Below are 25,920 nucleotides of genomic sequence, written 5' to 3' on the forward strand. Positions count from 1 at the left end.
CACTAGCATTAATAAGTGATTAATGCACTTAGCCATTAATGAAGTGAAGCAGGAGATGCTCACAGTAGTGGTTAAAACCAAGCTGAATGCTTAATCATTAGGGTGCTCTTGCAGGTGACATGTTGTAGAGAGTGAACACTATAGTAAAGAGCCTTGACTTTGAAATTAGGGAGAATTTCATAATCGTACTGATGTTGCTACCTACTGGTCCATATTCAATTACATTAAATTGGATTCAGTTTCTCATCAGAAATAAAATTCTAAGAATAACATGATAAGAATATTGTGAGAATTGAAAGATAGAATGTTTACACTAACTTTCTCATTTCTTAGCACATAAGAAGTGGCCCAAATTGTTGTTGACTAACTTTCTCTGTGATTTCAAATAGTGAATGTTAGGAATGAATATTAATCTACTCTGGATATTAATACCTTTCTTATGCTTTGAAAAAGAATAACTTGATTAAGGATCCACATTATTTTTATTCTTTTCTCATAACAAATATTTCTGTTTTTTAAATGTTCAAATATATGCCATCTTATAGATAGTTTTCTAGTATACAATTCTAGGTTGTAATTTATTTTTTAAACATTCCCATTGGCTCTGGCTGGTGTGGTTCAGTGGGCTGAGCACCGATGTGCAAACCAAGAGGTTGCTGGTTAAATTCCCAGAGATGTCACATGCCTAGTTTGTGGGTCAATTCCCCAGCTGGGGGTGAATGAGAGGCAACTGATCCATGCACCTCAAGCACACTGAGGTTTCTTTCTCTCTCTTTCTTCCTCCCTTCCACTCTCTCTCTCTAAAAGTAAATAAATAAAAATAATAAATCTTTAAAAAATAATAAACATTCTCTTTGAATTTGCAAGTTAACAGTCTGCTATCAATCACATTGTCTCATTTTTATTATGTTAAAAACACTATTTATAGGATCTAACTGCTTACAATTTTAAGATTTATGAGATTTAAAGTTTCAGCTATATAAGATGAATAAGTTCTACAAATCTATATAACATTTTGCTTATAGGAAATTATACTGTATTGTGCATTTAGTGATTCTTTTTTATTTTAAAGTTTTATCTTTCGTCGTAGCTACCTACTTATTTGAACTCCTGGAAGAGTTTTTTTTTTTTTTTTTTCTTAATCTAAGTGAATATACTAGATATAAATTGACTTGACATTTTTTTTCTAATTCCATAGTAATTCTTTTTTCTAATGAAAGCCTTTTCTCTGCGTGCCCAAGCATGTCTCCATGTTTCAGGTGCTGGTTCACAGTATGGCTTACAGGGATAGCGGCAGGGTCAGGAGCTCTGGATGGCCTCCCTCAGCAATGACACATGTAGGCCAGTGTCTCCCTTCCCTGGTCCGCCTCACCCTTTCCAGGGAGCTGAGGGATGCAGGTGTCCTCAGCAGTGGGTAAAGCATGGGAGTGAGTGTTCCTGCAGCATGTGGTATTGTCACTGTGTCTTTGACATTTTCATTTCCCACTATTCCCAACCTCCATATTGGCCAAGATAAATTCATATAATGGACGACTTGGTCGGTGTCTGCTCTGGTCCTTGTTTCACATGAAATTCTTCAGTTCTCCATTCGTGAAAGACCTGTCATGGGAGAAGGATTCCAAGATAGATACTTTCAACACACAGACTTCTCTCATAGACTGTGTGGGAAACTGATTCTTATTTATAGACCTTCTGGCCTCTGCTTTCCTGTCACCCTATTGCCACAGTGACTGAAGCCAAAACTCATTAAGAGAAACCTATACTTTGTAGAATTACACAAGAATCTCTCCAAAGATACTCACGGCCCTCCCCGCACTGCCCCAGAATGTCCAGGCTTCCAGTTTAAAATGTGAAACAGCTTACAGAAAAAGTACTTGTGTTATCAAACACAAAGAAAAGGTTCTTTACACTAAGACATCTTAAAAAAAATTCCACAACCCCAACAGAAGCCTGCTCCTCATAGAGTGTGTAGCTTATAAGTAACTTTAATATACAGTGCTTCTTCTCAGAAAATGTCGTAAGAACAGATTCTGGATTCCAAATGAAAAGTTCATTGAGCATCAAGTGTGGGTTTTCTCATGATGCAAGTACTATATCTAGGATTTTTCCTTCTTTCTCACCTCTGAACTTCTACATCATTCAAACCAGATATAATAGCTGCTGCGAAGTCCTTGTGTCTTCTGGATTATTTCAGAGTTGGTCTCCATTGATCAGCTTTTCTGTCGAGTATGTGTCATGTCCTCTACTTTTCTCACATGTTGAATAATTTTAGACTGCTTCTAAAATTCCCTCAGGGGACTTGTTAATGAGATATGGAGACTCTGGATTTTGTTTATCTTTCTGAAGAATATTGTTATTTGTTTGTTTTTCCAGTAGGTTAATGTGGTTGAACTCAGATTCTAAATTCTCCCCTACATTTTGCAGGAGCTAAATTCTGTGGTCAGTCCATTAACTCTAATTGGGCTGCTTGTCATCTATCTCAAACATGTGTAGTTCAGAGATTTGATCAGAGATTTTATGTGCAACTTGGGATTCCTCCCTCTGGATCTCCCTTTTAAAGATGTTCTCCTAACACTCTCTAGCTGCTGCAGTAACCCCAAATTATTCTTGTTCTTCCAGCCAATAAGTCTCTATGCTACTGAGTTATAACTGTCTACCCATTGTCAATCCAGGTGTGTCTTCAAAAAGAAAAATTGAAACTAAGAAATATCAACAAGACTGTTCCTTTCTCCCAAGTATCTATTACACTGTAGATTATGATTTTTTCACTTTCTGTACTTTCAAGTTTAGTTTTCTTTTTCTTCTCTTTTTTTTTTCATTTGTGCAATGTTTATAATGTTGACATACAGGTTATTATCTCCCCTAGTGGAAATGAAACCTCACTTTTGTTTGCTTTGCATATTCCTAAGTATAAGTTGAATTACTGGATTTTAGGGTCTCTTGTTATACAAACTGCCAGATTTTGTTGAAAGTGGTATACCATTTTGCATTGCTCCGTGCTTGCAGAAGAGGACAGTTATGATATAAAGTATGGTGTTAAAGCAGAGATATTAAGAGTAAATGTAGTTTTAGGTCTATTAGATGATTGAAACTGAGGGTTTGGAGAGCTCGAGTATGACTGTGCATGAATGACAAGCACAGCACAGGGTGTTGACTGCAATGTTCAAAAGAAATGTGCTCTCTTATCCCAAGACTCTTGCTCTGTTCACACGTCTTTCTTTTCCAATCCTTCCAGAGATCAAATATTCATCACTTTACTCCTCTCCCTTTGAATCTCTGAACTGACCCCTCACCTTTGGTTCTCTCCTATGAAGCATAAGATTTTCTACTGAGAGAGTTAAGTCCTGCTAAGAAATCTGAAAATTTAGGCCAAAAGGAAACCTAATCTTCTATGCTCTTTTCAGTACATACACTTTTTCACCAGTTTTGATGACACTGGCGTGCTCCACGTTCCAGTGCACTGTGTTCCATGTGACAGGGAGAAGTGAATGCTCCTTAGGCTCTGTATTTTCACTCTATTCATGACATCTCCTGCTTAGTGAGGAACCTTAGCAAATATCTTCCCCTTTGGCTTAGGTATTTTTAACATTTTCCCATTTGGGAAAACCTTGGAGCAAAATAATAGTTAATGTGGTTAAAGTGACTAGTAGTAAAAGTTAATGTGGTATGAGTCAGATAAAACATAATTCTGAGAAAAACCTGAAAGAAAAAAACATAAGATATGAAAAACGGTTAAAATTTGTCCAAGGAGAATCATAGATATGTTAACAATATGAGAAGAATGGCTGAATTTCATTATGTGACACAGCAATCATGTTTGCAGCAGGAATAGTATAATAGAAGCATGACTTATCACCCAGATGCTTAATTGTTAAAATTATATACACAGTGATACATCTGTGTATATACTAATCAGTCATTATATGCAACACTTTCTAATATATATGAGGCAATAAGCAACAAAATAGAAAAAGTCCCAGCCTGTTTTCATGAAACTTACAGTTGTGGGTGCAAAGTGGAATGGAGGTGAAGATTCCTATTAACAGTATAACACTAAGCTCCTATTGCCTTCCACTTACACATTTTCATTTTCTAACTCATGGTATACTAACTGAGTTCTGACCCCTAGGAGTAATCCTTGTTTAGAGATGACTTCCTGAGAAATCCTAGCAAAGAAGACCTAGAAAAGGAGCCTATGAAGGCTCCATGGACCATCGCCCAGGCTTCTGGATCAGTTCTGCACAGACACCAGCAGACAAAGGAGGTATACCAGGCCCTGCTCAGGGATAAAGAGGATACTTTGGGAAACAAAACATAGAAAGACACAGAGTTCTTCAAAGCTTCATAATCTAATACCTGTAAGTGTAAGGAAGTAGGATTGTGGCATGGCTGTTCACATAAATTGCTAGCACACTGTCTTCTCCAGATTTGATATCTTCCCTGCTCTGTAGCTTCTTTGTAGTTACTAGTCCTTCAAGATTTCCATGTTCACACTCAGGGATCCACTGCAGTTCCTGAAACATCACTAGCCTTGCTCATCTTCTCCTTAGACCATATCTGCCACCCAGAAACTAAGCTCATCTGAGAAATCGGGAGCGGGAGGAACACATGGGAAGGATTTCCGTGAGGGGCATCTTTACAACTTTTCATATAAAACTGATGCTTGATTTCTATTAAGAATCTGAAAAGATAACAGAAGATGTGGCATGACAGCAAGAGCTGAAGACCCATGAGAAAAGAAAGTAAAGTAGGGGTGCCTCTTTATTTATTTATTTAACCACATCTTTTTCTGTTAAAGAGACAGCTACACCCCAGACTAACCCAGATGGTAGATACAGTCAAAGACTTTTTTCTTTTTTACTCCCACTTCTCCTTATCTGACCTGCTCTTACTGGATTGTAAATGACTTTGTGCATTATCACCTCTACAACATTCTCCTTATACCTTTAACTGCCCCAATACATGTTTTGAAATTGCACTGTTTACCTGAGTCATTATCATTATCACAGTTCACTTGTGTCATTTAATACCCAATTTTGGAATTGTTTCATACTCTATTAGTCAGAGTTCTCCAGAGAAACAGCACCAATATTATATACATCCTTCGTTCACAGGAAGGAGATTGATTACCAGGAACGGGCTCATGTGATTATGGCCTTTGAATAGTTCCAGGCCCTGCTGTCTACAGGCTAGAGACCCAGGGAAGCTGGTGTAATTTAGTCCAAGATTGAAAGCTTGAGAACCCGAGTAGTCAATGGAGTAAATCCCAATTGAAGGGCAGAGAAATATGCACCCCAACTCCAGCAGGCAGGCAGGAAGCAAAAGGAACTCCTTTCTTTCTTCCTCTGCCTCTTTGTTCTGCTCAGGCCCTCAATCTATTTTAGTGAGACCACACATAAAAAAGCTGATCTTATCTGGAAACAACACTTGCACAGTCACACCCAGAAATAATGTTTAATTTGGGCTATCTGTGGCCAGTCACATTGACTCATAAACTTATCCATCGCAATTACTTTCCTTTTTGCTCTTTATTTTGCTAGGACTACAGAGATTTTTTTTGTTAAATAGCATTAGATGACATTGCCCACAAAAGACACTTCATGGGTTTGAGCTCTGCAGTCCGCTTAGGAAAAGTGTCATTTTGTCCATATTGAATCCAGGCTCTGAAAGTCAGCATCACCTGCTGCCAGTCTGGGAGAGGCCCTCTGACTGACCGCCTGAGGTCACTTCAGATTTGAGCAGCCATTCCCCCTCCCGTGACCTGACAGGACACAAACTGGCAGGTTCCCTTCCTTCAGCTGGTAGACACAGGGCAGGGGAGAGCTGCCGGCATCACAGCCTTGGGTGAGCCTGCAGCCTGGGTTCTCACTGTGGTGAAAGACAGACTTTATTCCTCCTCAGACACCTCGTTTCTAAGGGAGCAAGAGGAGGTTGGTGTGCGTGGCATTACACAGCTTAGGTAAGCCTAGTTCTCCAAAGGGCGAATCACTCTGGGAGCCGTGAGAACAGCCTCACGGAGCAGAGCTGAGCAAGGATTAAGACGCCAGTCACTTAAGGCACAAAGGCTGGGTATTTCCCAGGGGTCCTATGTGAAGGCTCCTCATTGGTCCACAGATTTTCTGCTTACCTGCCCCTCCCCTAAGAATTTAACTTTCATTTTCACTCTGCTCCTCCCGATCCCCGTGGCCTCTGGCTTGCGGAGTGAATCCTGCCCAGGACTGCGCCTCAGGCTGGAACTCCAGGACAAGTGCATAGGCTTCTTCCCAGGAAGATTGGGGGTGAGTTTCCTTCTGCTCTCTGTGCAGGGCCTGGAGGGCGGCAGCCTGCCAAGGACTCTGGGGTCCAGTGTTTCAGACCTTGGGGCGCTGAGCCGCACCCTCTTCCACCCCGGCCACTACTCCCAGGAGATCAAAGGGCGTCCCCTGTGACAGCTGCCCCGACCCAAAAGCTCGGATAGGGCCGCAGTGTCCGGACAGCCCTGGTTGAGTTGCTTTAGTGGCGCAAGGGTGTGGCCCTGGCAGAGGAGAAGAGTGGGGCGCGCGCACTCCGCAGTCAGCTCTGGCTGTGCGGCTGCAGCAGGGGGAAGAGGCAGGCCTAACCAGCGGCACCCACAAGTTACAGGGATATGAGGCCTTGCGCTGGCAAGGTGGTGCTTGGGTCAATTTTGTTGCTCTCGCCCGACATATCTGCCTGGTGTGTGGGTCTAACACGCCACCACTCCTGCAGGAGATGGATCTCCTTCGTGGTCTGTGTATTTCTCAAAGTTTTGCTTCTGCCCCATGTCCTGGGGTAAGTTCTGTAAGTCTTTTAAATCCTGTGCAAGAGCCCCTTAAGAGAGGGACCCCTGTGCCCTGCACCCTCATGGTTCTCCTGGACATAAGCCCTGTTCTTTTTTGAAGGCAAATGTTTTGTGGGCCCAGCTCTGGGGCACAAGACCCCAGGTCAGGGATCCTGACGTGGGACACAAGCCTATAGGTCCTCAAGGATGGGCTAGGCATTTGTGATATACCTGCAGCTAAGGTACCGCTTATGTTTCCATACCAGGGTATCTCCCTGCCTGATGAGTAGTCCTGGAGTCACTGCTCAGGTGGTGGGGTCAAGCTCCATCTCCGAGGACTCGTTTTTCTGCACATTCCTCTTCTGTGTCCTGTAGCAGCGAGTGATTTGACCTTAGGTCCTTGTGGCCACACAAAAAATAAATTCTGCAGCCCCAGGGCAAACTGCTTGAACTGCACCTCCCTTCTCCCTAAACTCTTGTTGTGTATCAGGATTGGTTGGATCTTGAATGGGATTATGAACAATTGGATGCCCCACCCCCACATTTGGATCATGCTTGAGTCATAAACTGGGGTAGACATAATATTTACCTCGATGCAATGCCTACCTCTGATCTTGCTGTTCATAAGAGCCTGATCTGAACCCCCGTCTCTGCAGCCAGGGGCTACCTGAGTCCAGCCTCTGGACTGTTCTCAGTATCCTGACATCTGCTCGGATACACGTCCGGTTCTCCTCCAGCCTCGTTCCTTGTCAGGCTCCCTTCATGTGTGATGCACATGGCACCAGTGACAGTGTTGGTAGATCTGAGTTCATCCTCCTACAGCCTGCGTAACATTTCCCTTCCTAGCACAGAGCAAAAAGAAAACTTTTTATCTCATAGTGTAGATATTTCTTTTACTGTCAAAGTTTGAGAGTCATCAAGACATGAGTATCTACTGAGATTTTTTTCTTTCTTTTTTTATTGCTTCCTAGTCCCCTTTTCTTGGAGCTCCTGAGAGAACCCCTGAGCCTACACGGTGGCCATATTGAGAACTTGTGGGACAATGAGCATCATTGTGCTACCACTCATGCTGCCACTCTGATAGCCTCTCAGACTGACTGTCAGCATCGTTTCCAATTTAGGTGGTCATTCACCTTCATGTGACCTGAAGAGATATAAACTTCCAGGTCACTTAGCTGTTCAGGAAACAGAACATGTCAACAAAGGCTGCCTCAGGTGAGCGCTCAGTGATGGTCTTCACAGCTATAGAAGGTCCTTTATTCCTGTTCTCTCAGCTTTTTAAGAAGCCAGACTTAGTGGATATGTGTGAAACCACCTTAGGTTATGTAAGCTCAGAGCTACAGTGCACTATTTACCTTGTGAAAGTTATAAGCACAGCATCCAAGGGCCTAAAAGAGCCAGTGCTGGTTATAAAAGTCACAATCTCCTTATGAAAAATGAAGTCTAAGCTCACTAATTGGCAGCTGAGTTCTATAGGAATTCCTCCAAATGCACTTTCCACATCAGACCATTTTCATTATCAATAATATGGCCTTGCAATGCAGCTGATCTTTCACTTTATTGTAGCCTCAAGAATTTCTCAGAAAACAAATTCAAAACCAAATACCCAAGTTATTAGAGGAGTAAGCCAGTATTACCTCTCCGGGAAGAAAGAGCCTGATGTTGACTCTTTGTTCCCAGGTACCTAATCTAACTGCCATCTTTTCCTCTTATCTCATCCCATGTCTCACTCTGATCCCCTGCTCTCCATTTGTTTCATTACCTTGTCCTCAAAGCTACCATCTTTTCTCCCCTGGGCAACTGTGCATGCATCCGACTCATCTTCCCATTTCCACAGTGGATCCATCTAACACACCACCACCCAAGGACAAAGCTAATTATGTCCCTCTTTTCTCTGAGAGGAAAACATGGATAATTTTTTTTGCTCTTGGAAAAGAGCCCCTAACTGTTACATAACTGGGAACGTGTCATATATCATGGTCACTACTGGCTTATGTTACACTGAAGGCCTTGCAGTTTTCTGCACACCGCCTGCACTGCCATTTCCCAGCTCAGATTAGGTGGTACCTCTTTCATGAACAGGTCATTTCTTTCGCTAATGTATTTTTTCCTCACTCATATGCCATATTTCCTTCATCTTCTTCAGCTTTCACTTTCAACCCATATGTTTTTATGTTGGAATTGCTGGACAACTCATTATCTGCCCCATTGTTCGATTTCCCAACAATATGCATACCTCCCAAGAAGTGTTTTTCATATCAGCTTGATGGCTGATTTTTTTTTATTATAGTATTTAGTTTTTATAGAAGGGGAGGGAGGGAGGACGAGAGGGAGAAAAACACCAATGTATGGTTGCCTCTCGCATGCCTCTTACTGGGGACCTTGCCTGCAACCCAGGCATGTGCCCTATACTGGGAATAGAACTGGTGACCTTTTGATTCCCAGGCTGCCACTCAACCACTGAGCCACACTAGCCAGCGCTGATTATTTAATTTATGGTTGCTTTCCAAGTGAATTTCAGGGCCATAGTAGTTTAAATTCTCTGTTTAGACTCATCTTTTTGTTTGTGAATATTAGTTTAGTTGTTAGCATGTAATTCATAGTCATTAAGAATTAGTTGAATGACCTTTCCTAATATTTGAGACTTCTTTCCCAGGATAGATATTCATGTAATCTGTGTTCTTATTTCCCTAGTTATATGACTTATGCAATCCTATGAATATATTTATGCTATCTCCCTCTCCATCATCCACACACATACACACCTTTGGGCTCCTATCAATGCCCTTGGCATATTTTCCAGGCAACCATGAAATTTTACCATTTATCAACACAAGACTTTCCAGAGCCTTCTAAGTTACCTGTTTCGTCTTTGATTAACTCAAAGGTAAGAACAGACCTCTGAAAGTTACCCTGAATACATTAGGTTCATTGCAACTGTGCATGTTGAAGATAAATAATCTTTGTAAGTTACTCACCGTCTCTATGTACACATCTGATTAAGGGTTTGCTCTTGCCACATACACAAACACATTGTCACATATTATGTCATGATAATAAGAGAAATCACTTCAAACATTCAGCAAAGGATGTTGATGATTACACTATAAGTAAGCAAGTCAGGGCAGGTCTTTCTGATAAATGAACATGTAAGGAGAGAGGTAACTGAGGGATGAGAGTGAGTCCTACTGATACAAGGGGCGGCATTGCAGGCTGATGGAAGAGCGGGTATAAGAGCCCAGATGTGTAAGTGTTTGGTGCTTTTGTTATGGAGGCTGTGTTTTGCACATGGGAAACAAGTGGGAGAGATGGGGGATCACAGAAAGACCTTGGTAGTAAAGGCCTCAGATCATCCTTCTGTTCTGTAAAAGTAAAGGACAATAACAACCATTGCACAGATAAAAATGAAATTTGTCATGTCAGATTATCTAAAATTATTTAAAATTGTTATGAATCATCCTTTTTACAAAGTCACCTAGTTTCTTTCCCTACCTCTCCACCTTTTCCTTTTTGTCCTTGAATATGTGTTCTTGCCCTGTCTGATTTATACAAAGTTAGTATCATTTATTCTTACCTTTCTTACACTGTGTCCTTTGACCTTTCTCATCTGGCAGAAATCTGTGAGCCAGAGGAACTTCAGATCAGGACAGAGAGAACAGGGAAGCAGCTGCAATGGCTTCAGAAATCCTGGCGAACATGAAGGAAGAGGTGACCTGCCCCATCTGCCTGGGGCTCCTGAGAGAGCCCATGAGCCTGGACTGTGGGCACACCTTCTGCCAAGCCTGCATCACTGCAAACAGCAAGGAACCCATGGTCAGCAAAGAAGGAGAGAGCAGCTGCCCTGTGTGCCGAATCAATTACCAGCCTGGGAGCCTGCGGCCTAACTGGCACGTGGCCAACATAGTGGAGATTCTTCAAAAGGTCAAGTTGAGCCCAGAGGAGGAGCAAAAGACAGATCTGTGTGTGCACCATGGAGAGAAGCTCCTGCTCTTCTGTAAGGAGGATGGGAAGTTCATTTGCTGGCTTTGCGAGAGGTCTCAGGAGCACCGAGGTCACCCGACTTGCCTCATGGAGGAGGTTGCCCAGGAGTACCAGGTAATGGACCAGGGTAAAGGAAAGTCTGGGCAGGAAATAGTACTTGATGGGAACTCTGTACTTTGCATTGACACTAATTACCTTGCCACCATAACCCTGAGGCCTGTGATCACTTCTGTTCCTTTGCTCACCTTCCAAGGCCTGAAGGACATTTCAGTGCATGCCACACAAATACAAAATAATGAGCAGACTCAAACAAGAAGTAAGTATTTATAGTTTGTACTAATAGGTGGAGGTTTGGTCCTCAAGCAAAGCTGTCATTGCCCCGTAGGCAGGTGGGGTCAGTGGGCAGCTGGGTGGATCAACAGACAATAAATCCTTTCCTTACTACAGGATCAGGTTTCTTCTTCTAGGACAAAGGGAGTCAGTCTTCTTCTTACATGGGAATGGAAATTTGTATCACCTGAGACTTAAAGAAAACATTCACCATATCAGGTTTCCTTCAAGCCACAGATTCTAATTTTCATTTCACAGTTTTTGTAAACTCTATTCTCTTCAAATATCAGCCTGATTTTTCTCCCTTAGTCCTCTATCCTGAAGCTGAGAGAGCCCATAGTTTGACTGTGGTGTGATTCTTCCCTCATAGGAAAAGCTGCAGGCAGCTCTGAATGGGCTGAGGGCTGAACACAAAGAAGCTGAGAAACTGGAAGCTGACATCAAAGAAGAGAGAACTTCCTGGAAGGTAGGAGGAGGCTCTTCCTGCAGGAGTTAGACAAGAACCTGGGCAGGTTCTTGAGTCTTAGTCCAAAGGAACCCCTTTCCTCCTGTTCGTTGACAATTGATATGTCTAGTCATTGATCAGGCATTCTTTATCCTTTTCCTGACAGGGGTGGGACTGAAATAGAACCTGTCACAAATTAACACATACTCATAGGTTAGTGATTCTCAGAGAGACTATCTGGTAAGGATGGCTAGTGAACTCTGTGCTCATTGCTGTCATTATTTTGAGGCTTAACTCTTCCAGAGAAACCAATTTCCAATAATTTATGGCTCATCCCCATGTGTCAAAGTTAGGCTGAGGGTGAGGGTGGGGTTCAGGAGTAACGCAGGGAGGCATGAGAGTCCTGGGCAGCTGCGTGAGAGCTGAGCCACACCCAGGTGTCCTATTTGGCTTAAAAGTTGGTTTCAATAATGCAGACTTTAGGCCATCATTTTGGAATGTGTTGAAGAGAAAATCATAGGAAAATCAGCCTCCCCACCACCCTCACTGTTGTCCTGCTTCCATCTCCCTTCTTCTTGAGGACTTCCAAATCAAATACTTCTTTTTCTGGCTCCCAGCCTCTGCCTGATAGCCTGAGTCCCTGTCTCTTTTTCGTTCCTGAAGAATCTAATACAAAATGAGAGCCAAATTGTCCAGGATTGCTTTAAAAAAATGAGAGGCTTCCTGGACACTGAGGAGCGGAAGGAGCTGCAAAAGCTGAAGAGGGAAGAGGAACATGTTCTCTGTGTCCTGGAACAGTCTGAGAATGAGCTGGTGAAGCAGAGGCAGTTGTTGAAAGATCTCATCCCAGATCTGGAGCTTCGGTTGCAGGAGTCAACGAGGAAGATGCTGCAGGTAAGACTTGGGAAGAAACCCCACCCAGCCCCTGAACTTGAGGAAAATGAAGACTTAGTTTCCTGCTCTGCTGTGTGGCTGTGCTGTTTCTGGTCATGACACTGAGGTTCCCATGATCTGGCAGTAACCTTTCCCTGCATCTATTTCGTAGGTTATAGGGACAATTGACTGCATGAATAACAAGGATAATCTTGTTTTCATTAATGAATTAGTTGCAGTAAAAAAAAATTTGACTGTGGTGAGAAGATTCACTGTTTCCCATCATATTCTATAAGCTCCTATATCTGTGATCCAGCCTAGAACACTTTTTCAGATACCTCCTCATTACCCAAGAGTTCTATTTTTGTTTTTTCTCATAGAATGAGTTGAGATTTTGATCCTCTGTATTTTTTGAATAAGCAATCATCAGAGATTGGTATTATGTTTTCCTTAATAATTCAGTAAATTCACCAGTGCAACTATCTCACTCTTGGCCTTTATGAAAATGTTTAAAATATATGTATGTATATTTTATTGGATAAATTCAAAAATTGAATATATAAATACATTATAACATATACTTTATTGACTATATAAATATATAAATACAGTAAAATTATACTTAAAATAATAAGTATGTATTTATTAACTTTTAACATATAATTTTAATTATATCTTAAAATATATTAATATATTATTATTTACTTAAAAACTTAAGTAAAATATTAATTTTTCTTAAGTTTTTTAACATTTATTGAGTCAGGTTTTGATAATATACATCTTTATAGAAATTTGTCCATTGTAAGTTGCCATTTGTAAACATGAAGTTAGTCATTATAATCCTGTAGAATCTCGTTCATTTTTACAGTACTCACAATCATTTCCCTTCTTTTATTTCTTAAAAAATGATCTTTTTTTGTCAATTTGGTTGTGTTTGGTTGATTTTCCTGATACTTTGCAAGAATAAACTTTGTTTTATTGATTTATCTAATTTTAATCTTCCTATATCATTGATTTCTGCTCTTAATTATATTGTTTTCTTTGTGTTTGTGTATATGCAACATGCATACATGAGTATGTGTATTGTGTTTAATTTGCTGTTATTTTTCTAGTTTCTTAAAGTGATAATTTAGACCACTGATTTGACACAGTCTTTCCAGTTTTGTTTTTAATGATATAAATATCTTGTTTTTGCTGTGGTCTGTACTTCTGGATTATTTGCTTATTGTTTTTATTTAACTTATTTTCACATTTCTTTCTGATTTTTTTGTTTGGTGTACTCTTGGTATCTTTGAAACTATTGTTTAATTACAAACATTGGGTGATTTTATACTTCTGAATATTTTAAACTTAATTCCTTTCTAATCAATAAACATAAATTTTATTGTTTCAATTTTTTAAATTTATAGAAACTTGCTTTATAAACTAAAATGTTATATATACAAAAAGGTTATATAATTTGAAAAGAATGTGTACTGTGCATTGATTGTGTGAAAGGGTCCATAGATGCCATTTTATTTATTTTTTTCTTCTTAAGTCCCTTTAACATTTCTTGTAAAATTTTTTCTTATGTAGGAAGCTCTTTTTGCCTCCTTCAATTTTAAATGATAGCTTTGCTGGCTAGAGTAATCTAGGTTGTAGGTCCTTGCTTTTCATCGCTTGACTAATGCCAATCCCTTCCGGCATACAAAATATCTGTTGAGAAATCAGCTGAGAGTCTTACAGGAAAATTATAGGTAAGCAACTGCTTTTCCCTTGCTGCCTTTAAGATTCTCTCTCTTCATTCTTCATTCTACACTTGGTCTTTTTTATTCTTTCTATCTGCTTCATTATGTTTCCTATCTCTTTGTTGAAGTTCTCATTGAGATCATCTGTTCTTTTCCCTAAGTTCTGTGAGCCTCCTTATAATCAGTATTTATAATTCTGCATCTGGTGGATTACTTGTATCCATTTTCTTTATTTTGGAATGTATTGAAGAGAAAATAATTGGAAAAATCAGCCTGCCCCAAAATTGCTCTCCTACTTCCATCTCTTTTCCCTGTGAAAACTTCCAAATCAAATACTTCTTTTTTCTTAAGCTTTATCCTGATCTTTCATTTGGGACATATTTCTTTGTCTTCTCATTTTGGCTGCCTCCCTATGTTTATTTCTATGTATTAGGTATATCTGCCCTGGCTCCCAGTCTTGGCTGAGTGGCCTTATGTAATAGTAACCTTTGCTGTTTTTGTGTTCACATGAGTGTGGAGCTCCAGGGGTGTCCCTTGTGTGGGTTGTGTGTGTTCTGCTGCTGTAGTTGAGTCTTCATTACTGTTGGCACACACATGGCTGGGATTGACCCTCAGGCTGAGTTGCTATGAAAAATGGCATTGACTACAGTGAAGAAGCTGACTCCATGGAGTGGGGTTCACTTTAGCAGGACTCATGTGCCTGCTGTGTCCATCCTTTGGGTGTGTCATTTTGGCTATAATTAGGTGCAACTCTAGTATGGTCTGAGGCTGACCACCAGGTGTATTGGTTCTGGGGCCCCTTGGGAGGGGCTCTGGTATGAGCCAAGTTCAGCCACTTCCTTTGTCTGTCAGAGCACCACCGATTAGTAGCAAAAAAGTGACCTTTGGTTGGTGGTTGCCTGTGCTGGGCTTGGAGGTGCCTTGGAGATGCTGTGCTGTTCACCAGGATCAGCTGCCACAACTGCCAGCCTGGGGCCGCTTAGCAAGAGGGAAAGTGCACACGAAGGCCAGCCACTGCTTGTGTGGGGTTTGTGGAACTTGAGAGACTTTAGGAAAACTTGCAGCATGGGCTGGCAGGCCAGCTGCTTGTGTGCCTTACCCTCTGAAAGAGATTCGGTCAGGGGCTTGAATTGGGTGCAGTGAGGTCTCAGAGAATAACCAGGATGGAATACGAGTGGTGTTAACCTGGTTAATGGAGGCTCAGATTTGTCCCTGGCCTGTGCCGCTGGCTGTGTACACACAGGGCTCCACAAGAGAACAACAGGGCCTGCCCGCACTTTAGTCCCTGGGAGAGGTGCCACACCAGCCCTCCACCTGAAGCCAGGCAATTCAGTTTCTCTCTGTGTGTCTCTGGTGCTTTGCAAGGTTCTGTCTCTTCTCTGGATCTTAGGACAAGTGTTTGTGAGGGAGTGACTCTGTGCTAGGGCCCTTTAGATGATGCCAGGTTTTTCAGTAGCCCTCCATCCCACCTGGACTGAATCTGTGCTAGTTTTCCCAGGCAGATATTGTGGGAACACCTCTTCCCAGTACTGGTACTCCTGGCTGAGGAGCTGGATGTGGTGCTGAGACTTCTCGTGTTTCACGTGGTCCCTCTGCACCCATGATATTCCTGCTAATTCTTGACTTCCACAGAAGGGCGTGGTACCAGCCAGTTTTGTCTCAGCCCCTCCTCCTAGTCTCAAGGTAAACTTCTTCTTTATATCTTTCATTATAGGATTTCTGTTCAGCTCATCTTCATATGGTTTTCTACGGGTATTAGTCTGTAATTTAGTTATAATTTTCATATGGATGTGGGAGGAAACAATCACAGCATTTACGTACTCCACCATTTTGACCATAATTCTATCAATGTATTTTTGCCATTATTTGTATCTTTGAATCTAAAATATGTCTCATTTCACTAGCAATAATGAAATTGCTTCTCATCTAGTCCAAATATCTCTACCTTTCATTTGTTAGCTTAAGACAATGACATTTAATGCAATTCCCGTGTAGCTCTATTTAATTTTTATTGTTATTTGCTTCTACATGTTGCCTACAATTTTCAGTTTTATTTTCCTCATTGACAAGCATCTTTTGAGTTAATCAGATATTTTTAGTATAAAATATAAAGTGTTACTAGTTCTATTTCTGTGGTCGTTGCTCTTCTGAACACAATGTGCATCTTGTTTTCTTCTACTTTGGATTAATACTACATTAATCCCAGTAAAATATGGATACTTGCCTCCAACATTGTTTTTTATTATTATGGCAACTACATGGCAATGCTATAACATGGGCACTTGATCCAACGTATACCAGTGCCATGTAGGCCTCAGAATTATTTGATATAACTGGGAAGACAAGGTCACTTTTCTTATGGGATTTAGATGAGGAGATTGTTTTCTGGATGAACTGCTGAGAAAGTCAATACAGACAGCATAAATAGAATTTGGAGCATGACATAGACCAGATCCTGATGACCATGAATGAGCTTCAAAATTAAGCTTGGATTAAAATTAAAACTGACCCCCAAATTCTTTTTCAGTCCTTCATCCACTTTTAATTGTTTTTCATTATAAATCAGCAAAGCCCTCATACAGAGAGCAAAGCGGTTGTCTGTGTGTCTGTGTGTAGACCTGGAAATTTCCCTTGTTTATGGTGTCATGGAAGAAGTTAGTCTGAGATAGAGAACCATATATATTGGTACATATGTATTCAAAGAAATAAATCTGTGATGATAAAGAAGTTCAGATGACTAACAACTGTTAACGATGTGGAATAAACTGGCTCGGTAGAGAATAAGATGCAGGTAAATATTGTAGTGTTTAAGAGAGTGACCGAGGGGATATTAGTAACATGGACAAAGGGGAATAAAGGAGGAGATAATTTGTTTGGTGAAGAGTAAGGTACATATGAGGCATCCTCAGTTACCGATTCCTGTAGCTTCTTTATTAGGGAATATATTAACCTGCATTTAGGAGACAACATCGAGTAAAAATAAAACTTGGAATTCAAATGCACATGTTAAATTTTGGGAGTGGATGAGGCCAGTTATAGATAGTGTATCAAATGAGGAGAGACTTGAGAAAAGCCTATTAATACATTCGTTTGTTTTTGCCCTCAGCAGAAGTCATGTAACCTTCTTGAGGAATACTATAACTACTCATCTTTGTCTCTCCCAATTATGGCATAATGCTTGACAAGTAATAATACATCACTTTACATTCATATTGACTAAATGAACAAGCCATGAATTATTCAAATCATCTCAGGAGGAGCCTTATGAACATGGGTAAAATATCATGGGGCTTATGTTTTTCCTCCTAAATATACCTCATGTCCAAGTACTAGAAGCTTCATGCTATGGTTGCACAAGGTGAAAGTCTGTTCTATCTTTTAGGAAACCTGAAAACTTCACATAAGTCTTCTTCAATGATTGACCTGGGTCTATTCTTTATTTTTTGGCTCTCACATTATGATCATCTCTATTCCCACCATATCAGGGAGTGGCGAGGATGATATGAAGCTATGTAAGTGATGAAGCTTATTACTTCCTGACTTTTGTTTTCTCTTTTCTCCTTAGGATGTGAATGGCATCATCGAAAGGTATGTGTGGGAGACCAGAGATGGCCCTTTTGTGCTGTGAAAAGAGATTTAAAGCCATTATAGTTATCTGGTGGTTAATTAGAATAAAATATTGCTCGGGGTAGGAAAATTTGGGTATAGTTTTTTCTTAAATTTCTGTTCACATATCATGGTTTGAGTGTTCTCAAACTATTGAGAACATACCAGTTTCTGTAGTGGGGAATTTAGATTGTGGGAGGGAGTTGCAGAGTTTGGGTCAGCAGCTCTTAGAGATGAAATGTTACAGTATCAGACCCATATGACTTCAAAAATTTTTTTCACCCAGCATGCCTGTATCTAGCTTAGGTTCCCATATTTCATAGTGACTTTTCTATTGTGGATAGGTTTTTTCTTGTTTACCTGCCAAGCACTCAGAATTGGAGAGGACTCTTTTGTATTTAAATTTTACCCTTGGGGATAGAAGAAACCAGGTCCCTTCCATAATGTTCTCTTTTTTTTTCCAAAATCAGAGTTGAATCCCAAAGAATATTTTTACCTAGGTGCAAACAATTGATCTCTCTTGACCATGCACTTCTGTAGCCAGAATTAAAGGGCAGCATCCCTGTGTTTAAACTGCACACCTATGTGGCTGCAACAAACTCTTCAAACACATAAAATGCTGACCACTATTAGCATGGTATATATAAGGTCTTCTTTTCCAAGTGTTACTTTTTTTTCCCAGAGAACCCTAAATCTCAGATTCTATTCTGAAGGCCTTCCTTCTGGGAAGCAGACTTTAAAGTCTGATCTCCTTCAGGCAGTATTCTCTCACTTGATAGTGATGTATCTCTAATTACTCAGAGCCAGGTTCTGCAGCCTCACTTTCATATGATATCACTCCACATCCTTTCAGTGAGTTTTCCTCACATTAATTTAGTTTAAGGAACCAAAGTTTCTTTTTTAAAAAAAAAAATTTATGTCATGTACTTTTACATGATTCCAAGAGGGAAGAGAGGTGTAGACTAGCTTTCACTTTGAAAGGAATAAACTGTGCTTCTACAAGGTCAAGGCCTTCTTAGAACACACAGCATGTACTATAAAGTTAGGCATGAGTGCATTCCTTTGGCTCCAAGGTTGGAAGTCTGCTCGCTCCTTTCTCTGTGGTCCGTGGAAGGAGGCTTAAGTGCTTAGTGGGGTGAATAGATAGAAATCAGTAGTTGGTGGAGAGATAAAAAGTCAGAGGTGCAGGGATCTTTCTTTGTCATCTCTAGGAGTAAGACCTTCACTCTCAAGAAACCAAAAACTGTCTCCAAGATAGTACGGAGAGTGTTCCAAGCTCCTGACATGAGCGGGATGCTGGAAGTGTTGAATGGTGAGGAATGCCAGAGCTGGTGGGGGGCTGCGGGGGCCTTACCATTGTGGGAGTTAAAGAGGGAGGAGGGTTCAGTTTCTAGGTGTGAATAGAGTTCACAATGGAGAAATGATAACATGTGTTGATGATGTAGTCATAGTTAATGGGGAGTGACCAGCTGTCTTGTTCACTTCTCATTCTTTTGTTTTAATATTTTATATAGACCCCAGTCCTTCCCATGACCTGAAGCAGAAATAGATTGTAGTGTTGACTCCTTTGCTTATACTTATTATTATGGATTTTTGTCGTTTCAGAACTGCCATATGTGCGCCGCTACTGGGGTAAGGAGAAATCACAGTATCATGAAGCCACCCTGTTCTCATATTTTTAAAGAATTTTACATTGTACACTATGTCATGTGTTGTTTTTTTAAATTGATTTTTTAGAGAGAGCGAGCAAGGGGGGGAGAGAGAAACAGAGACAGAGACAGGAACAGAGACAGAGAAATATTAATTTGTTGTTCCATTTATTTATGCATTCCTTGGTTGCTTCTTGTATGAATACTGACAGGAGATGGAACCAGAAACCTTGGCATATCAGGGTGATGCTCTAACTAACTGAGCTACCTGACTCAGGCTAGGTCCCATGTCTTAAGACCCATGTTTTTCTTCCCAACACACAGATATATGTTACATTTCTTCAATGTTACAGCTCTCCCCAAGAACCAAACTAAGTTCTTTCCAGTTCCCACTCTTGTTACTTTCAAGATCTCCTTTACAATGTCACAAAAAAAAGGTATATCATATCCCTCACCCTACCCTATAATTTTTCTACAGTTCACGTGACCGTGGATCCTCCTGAAGATAAATCAACACTTGCTGTTTCTGAGAATCAAAGAGAAATCAGGGTTTGCATTCCTTGGATATTACTTTTTTGCCATAATGATGATTATGATACATTTGGTGTCCTCGGCTCACCATTTATTACATCAGGGAAACATTACTGGGAGGTAGACATATCAGAGAAACGTGCCTGGGCTTTGGGAGTATGTGGTGAAAAATTCCCTCACTCAAATATGAAGAGTTTTATTAAACAAGGTAACAATTGTGAACAGGTTTACTCTAGATATCAACCTAAATATGGCTACTGGGTAATAGGATTAGAGAATCAATCTCAATATAATCCTTTTGCAGAATCTTCCTCCTCTAATCCCTTGAAATTAACCCTCTCCCTGACTGTTCCTCCCCGTCGTGTTGGGGTTTTCCTAGACTATCATGCTGGCACTGTCTCATTTTTTAACATCACAGACCATGGGTCTCTTATCTATAAATTCTCCTCATGTTCCTTTCCTCAGAAAATTTTTCCGTATTTCAATCTTATGAAATGTAATGGTGCCATGATACTGTGTTCTCCAAATTCTTAAGTCGCTTACACCCTCAACCACCTCTATGTAGTGCCACTGGCCTTGGATACATCTCATGAACTGAGCTTACCTGCACCATTCTCTCATCTTTCTCTTGTTGCCCCTCCTCTTTTTCCCATTTGAACATCCTTCATTCATCATGAGGGTGTACCATTTGCCTCATGTCATATTTTCCCCCAAATCGTGTTGCACTAAGAAAGGATCTTAATTCATCTCTTTCTGTACTCCCAAAGAAATCACTAATGCCTCATAAAAGTATAGTTATGGAGGTGACATCTCTACCAATTTCTACTATCTCATTTCCTCTGCTGCTGAATGGCAAGATGAATGAAAGCTTTTCAAGAACTTTTGTTTATGATTAAAGACTTTGTCTAGGAATCATTGACTCAGAGTGAGTCTCAAAGGTATGTCAGTTTACCCATCATGTTCTTTATGCATCAAGGAGTAAAGGAGAATTTTGAAGAATAGTATGTTCTAAGAGTGGAGCTTTGTATCCACAGTATCTGAGGTCAAGCCCAGTCTCTCCAAATATACACAGTGAATCGTGAATAAGATACTTGAATGCTGATTTCATTTTCTTAAAATAATCCTGGTATAAAAATCACACCAGAAATAGGATTATTGTGAGAAGAAAAATGCCATTAAGTATAAAATATATAACTGTTTCAAACATTTTCTCTACTAATTATTAAAAAAATACAAGCTGTGCCAGTGTCTCATGAACAGGTTTGTGCTTACAGGGGCAATGGGGTGGTTTCTATCAAAGTCTCATGTTTCAGATCCCAGATACATCTGTGTCACCACCAAGGCCACGCCAGCTCTGCCTGTGTTAGACCAGTGTGTTTCTGTGTGTGTGTGAGTGTTGTACATGTGATGGTGAAATTATTATTATTATTTGGGCGTTACTACATATTAGCCTTAATCAACTAAACTACATTCTAGAAGACTCAGTTTATCATTTGTAAAAAATATTAAAAAAAGAAATTTACTTGATTCTGAAAATTAAAAAACAATGTTTTCAATAACTTCCATCATTTCTGGCACACAAATACTGATCAAGTGTGCTGTCTATTCTTTTTTTGTTGGCCTCTCACTGTGACTGAAATAAGTAATTTTAAGTAGACATATTAGTTTACTTTCAACATTATTATCCTTGCTTATGTTTTTAAAAATGATAAAAGAATTACAACTTTCTTTAGATTTTAGCTAATTGAAAAATAAATATTTCTATAAAGCTTCCTAGTCTAATTTTTTTCACTCTTCTATAGTAAATATATTCCATTGAAAGTGAATTTCAACTCAGGCTCTGCTTGCCCTGTGTAACAAAGTCATTATTTACAGTAATAGAGTAAGTATAAGAAGTACAATTGCTGGATTTCTTGACAACAGTACAGGTAATCATTCTCCACTCCCATCCCAAGTCAGCCTTAACTTTTGCAGTAAGGTGAAAGTTTTCGGGAACAGAGGGATAAGCCAGTTCTTTTCCTTTAATGGCATAGCAGGAGCATTATTTCTGCAATGGGTCTTCCCAGAAATTCAGTACTTGGTGGAATCCCCTTGTCTTTTAGCATTTTTTATTGTCAGCTCTTTCCCAAAAGAAGTAGGAATTTAAATAATTATATACAATAGATATGTTAGCATAGGTAGGTAGCAAGTTCTGAATATGAAAAGGAACAAACGTAATTCAACATTGAGCATAATAAACTAAGGAGCTGAATCAAATATGAAGCCTAATAAACTGAGGAAACTAAATGGGATACTGGGACTGCTTCATTAGGAAGTCAGAGAATTCTAGGCAGCCTGATTTACTAGGAACTATAGCATTAACTGACTCATTCACACAGTCCAGGAGATCTGACTTCCAGACTTAATCCTCGGAGCTGGCAGGAAAGTACTTCTGGGACACTGGTGGCCGGGTGTCAGGATTTTGAGGAGAATAGAGGGGGAATTTCTCTACTGGACACAAGCACAGTAAAAATATAAATGGACTAAGGAGAGGTAAGCACATGCACCAGATGACGCAGCGCAAATTTTGGACATGCGCAATAGAAATCAAGATGGCGACATGAAGGGACAGTGCTCAGCCTGAGAACAGAATCAGACCGGATAGGGAATGCAAACCTCCGTGGTCCAGGGAAGGGACTGGTTAGGGGGAGGGCCCAATCCAGGCCTGGGGAAGTCGGTAAGTGGGTTGGATGACAGATTTCTCATCACCGAGAACCAAGAAACTATGTGGAGGGTTATCAGGATTCTTGGGGCATTGGCTGCTAGAGCCTGCTTGCCCGCTACATCCCCCAGGGTGTATTATTTCCCTTCACCCCAGCAAAATCCTAACACTACGTTTAATCCTTTCCATGTGGCTTCCCTTTGAAATTCCTTTCTTAGGACACCACAAAAGAACCCATTTTCAACAGCAACGGCTTTCTGGTAACCCAGATGGTATTTGAACACACAACCCCCAGACAGACATATCACAAAAATTAATTAAATGGGCTGTCTGGTCATCCTTGCATGCCCATAAAAGTGTAAGTAAAAATTAATTAATTTAAAAAATATGCTTCCTTCAGAGTTATCCTTGTGATGAGAAATGAATAGATCTTGTTGAAGATATTTTATAAAACTTCTCATCAATTAAAAAAGAACACATTCTTGTCACTTTGGAGCCCAAGATAATCCAAGTCCATTTCTCACCTGTCTATTTTAGCCTCTAAACTAGATAATAAATAAATAAATATAAAAAACAGATAAAAGGTATCAAAGAGGCATTTTTGGACAAAACTGTGAATTTTTTATTAATAAAAACTTCCTGTCTGAAACTCCCCTAACTGCTATCTGGCCTCACTATCTTTTCTATCCAGCCTTCCCTCTCCTGAAGGGGTCTACATCCCTGAGATTCCATCAAGGTATTAGTCATTTTATAGTTCATAACAAGATATTACATCCTGTGCTTCTGTAAGGGTCTCAGCTATCCAACTTTTAATATTTAAAAAAACATATCTCTTGCCAGCAGTGGCCCCCTCCTATTTCCTGCATGATGACATCCATGATTGCATCATAGTTTATGTTTCTCCAGGAATATAGTCAGACACGTTGAAAACAAGAACTTACAGAGCAAAGGTTCTGCTGCTGCTCCAGGCTGCAACCTCAGTTGCCACAAACCACATACACCTTTGCAGACGTCCCTTGGAAGCTGTTTCATATAGAGGCATTTCCTCACACAATTCCTCACAAGTGAGCAAACAGATGCATTAGTGAGATTGCTTGCTGAGGTGCCTCAAAATTTCCCATGAGAAAATCCTGTCTATGCCTGTTGCCTGAGCATTAGAGGATAAATTTCAGTACATAAACGTTGTTAGGGAACAACTGATCAAATGGTCATGCTTGATAGTCCTCAAGGATATGAATGTCAGGAAAATGTAATAAAATAGTACCTAACCAATTATTGCTCAAATGAAATACTTTTGACCTCCCAGTCTCTTCATTGAAATTTTTTAACAACGTTCTTTCATTTGGCTAAAGAAGTAGTATTGGTTCTAAGTACATGTAACATAATTATAATAGCAATATAACAAACACTTTGGCCTCAGATCTCAGATGTTTATTCATTTTTAATCATTCATTTTTTCTTTATGACAAATATTTTAAATATTTACCCATATGCTTAGTCCCCAGGACATCAGAGGAAATATATACAATAAACATATGTCAGGCACCATGCTTTGTGTGGGGGACATATCCCTGGGTTAGGTGGACAGAGTCACTGCCCTCATGGAATTTATAGGTCACTTGGGGCGGGCAGCAGACATTACATAAATAACTTTCAAATGAAGACATGATTATAAGTATGAGAAGAGAAAACCAGGCAAAATACAAGATGCAATGAGAGTGTATTACCAGAATCTGGAGATACGAAGCTTTAAAGATTTAGATTTCTTCTCCCAGTTGTTTTGTATTATCATATTTTCCCTTAATATCTAAAGCATTAGAGATAATGGTAGACTAGTTAAATGTCTATCATGGCTAAGAAAAGAATTGTTCCATAGGGAAGATTTGTAGAAGGACGAACATTGGCGGTGTAACTTGAGGCTTTTTTTGGTAATATAGAAGGGAAATGGTCACAAAAATCACCTTAGGATTTCATAGGTTACTTATCGTCATGGTTGATGAAGTGGAGGAGAAGGAGCAAACATAAGATGTGACTGGACTTGATGACCAATAGTTTTTGGGCCAATTCTTTTGGTATTTAGAAAGTTATCACATCTATATTATTGAATTATGCCTCTGGTCTAGAGTAGGTCAAAGCAAGAGCATAATAAAATGCACACCTATTATGAGTGTTATTGGTATAATAACAAATCCCATTAAAGATCTGAAGAGAGAATAATGTGTGAAGGTGGTGTTTTGTGGTTATGTTAAATAGCTAGTATCTCAAAGGGAGCTGCGCAGTGGAGCTGAGTGAAGTGATGCCTTGGTTATGATTTTAAAGGCCTGCTCGAATAAAATACAGAACATAGGAGCTGCTGAAAATCAGCTAAGAACAGCCAATGACAATTTTTAGAGTGTTTTGTACTTCTAACAATTATTTAAATCTTTAATCTGCCATTTACAAAGAAGTTTCTTAATTAATCTACTTTATCCAATTATAATTTACCTGAAAAAGTTACACCACTGTCCAATAATTCAAACAGACCTATTTCAGTCATGAGTTTTAATCTTCTTTGATTCTTCCCTTCCCCAGAATTGTGGTAAAGTTGTAACAAAGGACAGATTTCCAACCCAAAGTAAAAGGTGCTATTCACTATATGGTTCACCAGTTGTCATCCTCAGGTATAACAGGACACTGTTGAAAAGGGCACCAATAATTTTTAAAGTGGTGTAATTGCTTTAAAAATATTTGATTTCCTATATACAGAGAAAGTTTATATCTCTAATGACTTAGTCATCTCAAATTCACCTCAGTTGCCTACACATACCCATCATTAACGGGATCAAAACTACTTGCTAATATTGTATAATGGTATCTGTTTGATGGAGACAAAAGTAAAAACATTAACATTCTTCTAACTACCTGGCATTTCTGTGCCCCCTTACTTCACAAAGCACTTGCCAACAAATAATTTTTACTACTTATCACAATATCCTGAGGCAGACAGCCATTGTTTTTCAAACACAGTAACACAAGACTCTGAGGTTATGTTATGCATTCACTTTTCTTAGGAATTGATTTTATAATTTAGATTTAAGTTTTCCAGATAAAAATCTCCTTGTGTGGGACCAAGGAATCTGTATTTATGTAAAGATCTTCCAAGTGACTTTGTTTCAGACTCTCCAAGAATAGAATTTAAGAATCATTGGTGTAGAACAGTCATAAAAAAAATTAAAGATGATAAGATGCAAACTTTATTTAAAAATGACTATAACGTGTTTTTGTATCAATGAGCATTGCACACCTACTCCGTAAGGGTA

At 39.8% G+C, this 25,920-nt stretch overlaps 2 protein-coding genes across 4 annotated transcripts in view; both read left to right on the forward strand.

The window, feature by feature from the left end:
* Window positions 1-6,162: 6,162 nt before the first annotated feature.
* LOC129076394 (tripartite motif-containing protein 5-like) lies at window positions 6,163-21,343 on the forward strand. 3 transcript variants are annotated; one of them, XM_054580567.1, is made up of 9 exons: window positions 6,163-6,278; window positions 7,750-7,993; window positions 10,393-10,873; window positions 11,460-11,555; window positions 12,198-12,428; window positions 17,700-17,722; window positions 18,952-19,052; window positions 19,346-19,372; window positions 19,868-21,343. In XM_054580567.1, exons 3-9 carry the CDS (start codon window positions 10,451-10,453, stop codon window positions 20,452-20,454), a joined length of 1,488 nt encoding a protein of 495 aa, XP_054436542.1. In that variant the 5' UTR covers window positions 6,163-6,278; window positions 7,750-7,993; window positions 10,393-10,450; the 3' UTR covers window positions 20,455-21,343. The 3 variants fall into 3 exon arrangements, with proteins under 3 accessions (XP_054436542.1, XP_054436543.1, XP_054436544.1); XM_054580568.1 differs by lacking the exon at window positions 7,750-7,993; XM_054580569.1 differs by lacking the exon at window positions 18,952-19,052 and having other exon boundaries at window positions 19,868-20,019.
* Window positions 6,254-25,920, forward strand: part of LOC129076396 (tripartite motif-containing protein 5-like) — a 111,929-nt gene continuing 92,262 nt past the window's right edge. Inside the window, exon 1 of the mRNA XM_054580573.1 lies at window positions 6,254-6,278. The gene's annotated coding sequence lies outside the window, so the exon portion shown is untranslated. The remainder of the gene's footprint in view (window positions 6,279-25,920) is intronic.

This window comes from Pteronotus mesoamericanus, unplaced genomic scaffold, assembly GCF_021234165.1.
Source record: "Pteronotus mesoamericanus isolate MK-2021 breed Mesoamerican mustached bat unplaced genomic scaffold, CSHL_Meso_final contig_591, whole genome shotgun sequence".
Lineage (NCBI taxonomy): Eukaryota > Metazoa > Chordata > Mammalia > Chiroptera > Mormoopidae > Pteronotus > Pteronotus mesoamericanus.

Coding starts and splice junctions, on each gene's coding strand:
- LOC129076394 (XM_054580567.1), top strand. CDS start 10,451: ATGGCTTCAGAAATCCTGGCGAACATGAAGGAAGAGGTGACCTGCCCC. Junction 10,874..11,459: donor AGGTTGCCCAGGAGTACCAG/GTAATGGACCAG, acceptor CTTCCCTCATAG/GAAAAGCTGCAGGCAGCTCT. Junction 19,053..19,345: donor GATGCTGGAAGTGTTGAATG/GTGAGGAATGCC, acceptor TTGTCGTTTCAG/AACTGCCATATGTGCGCCGC.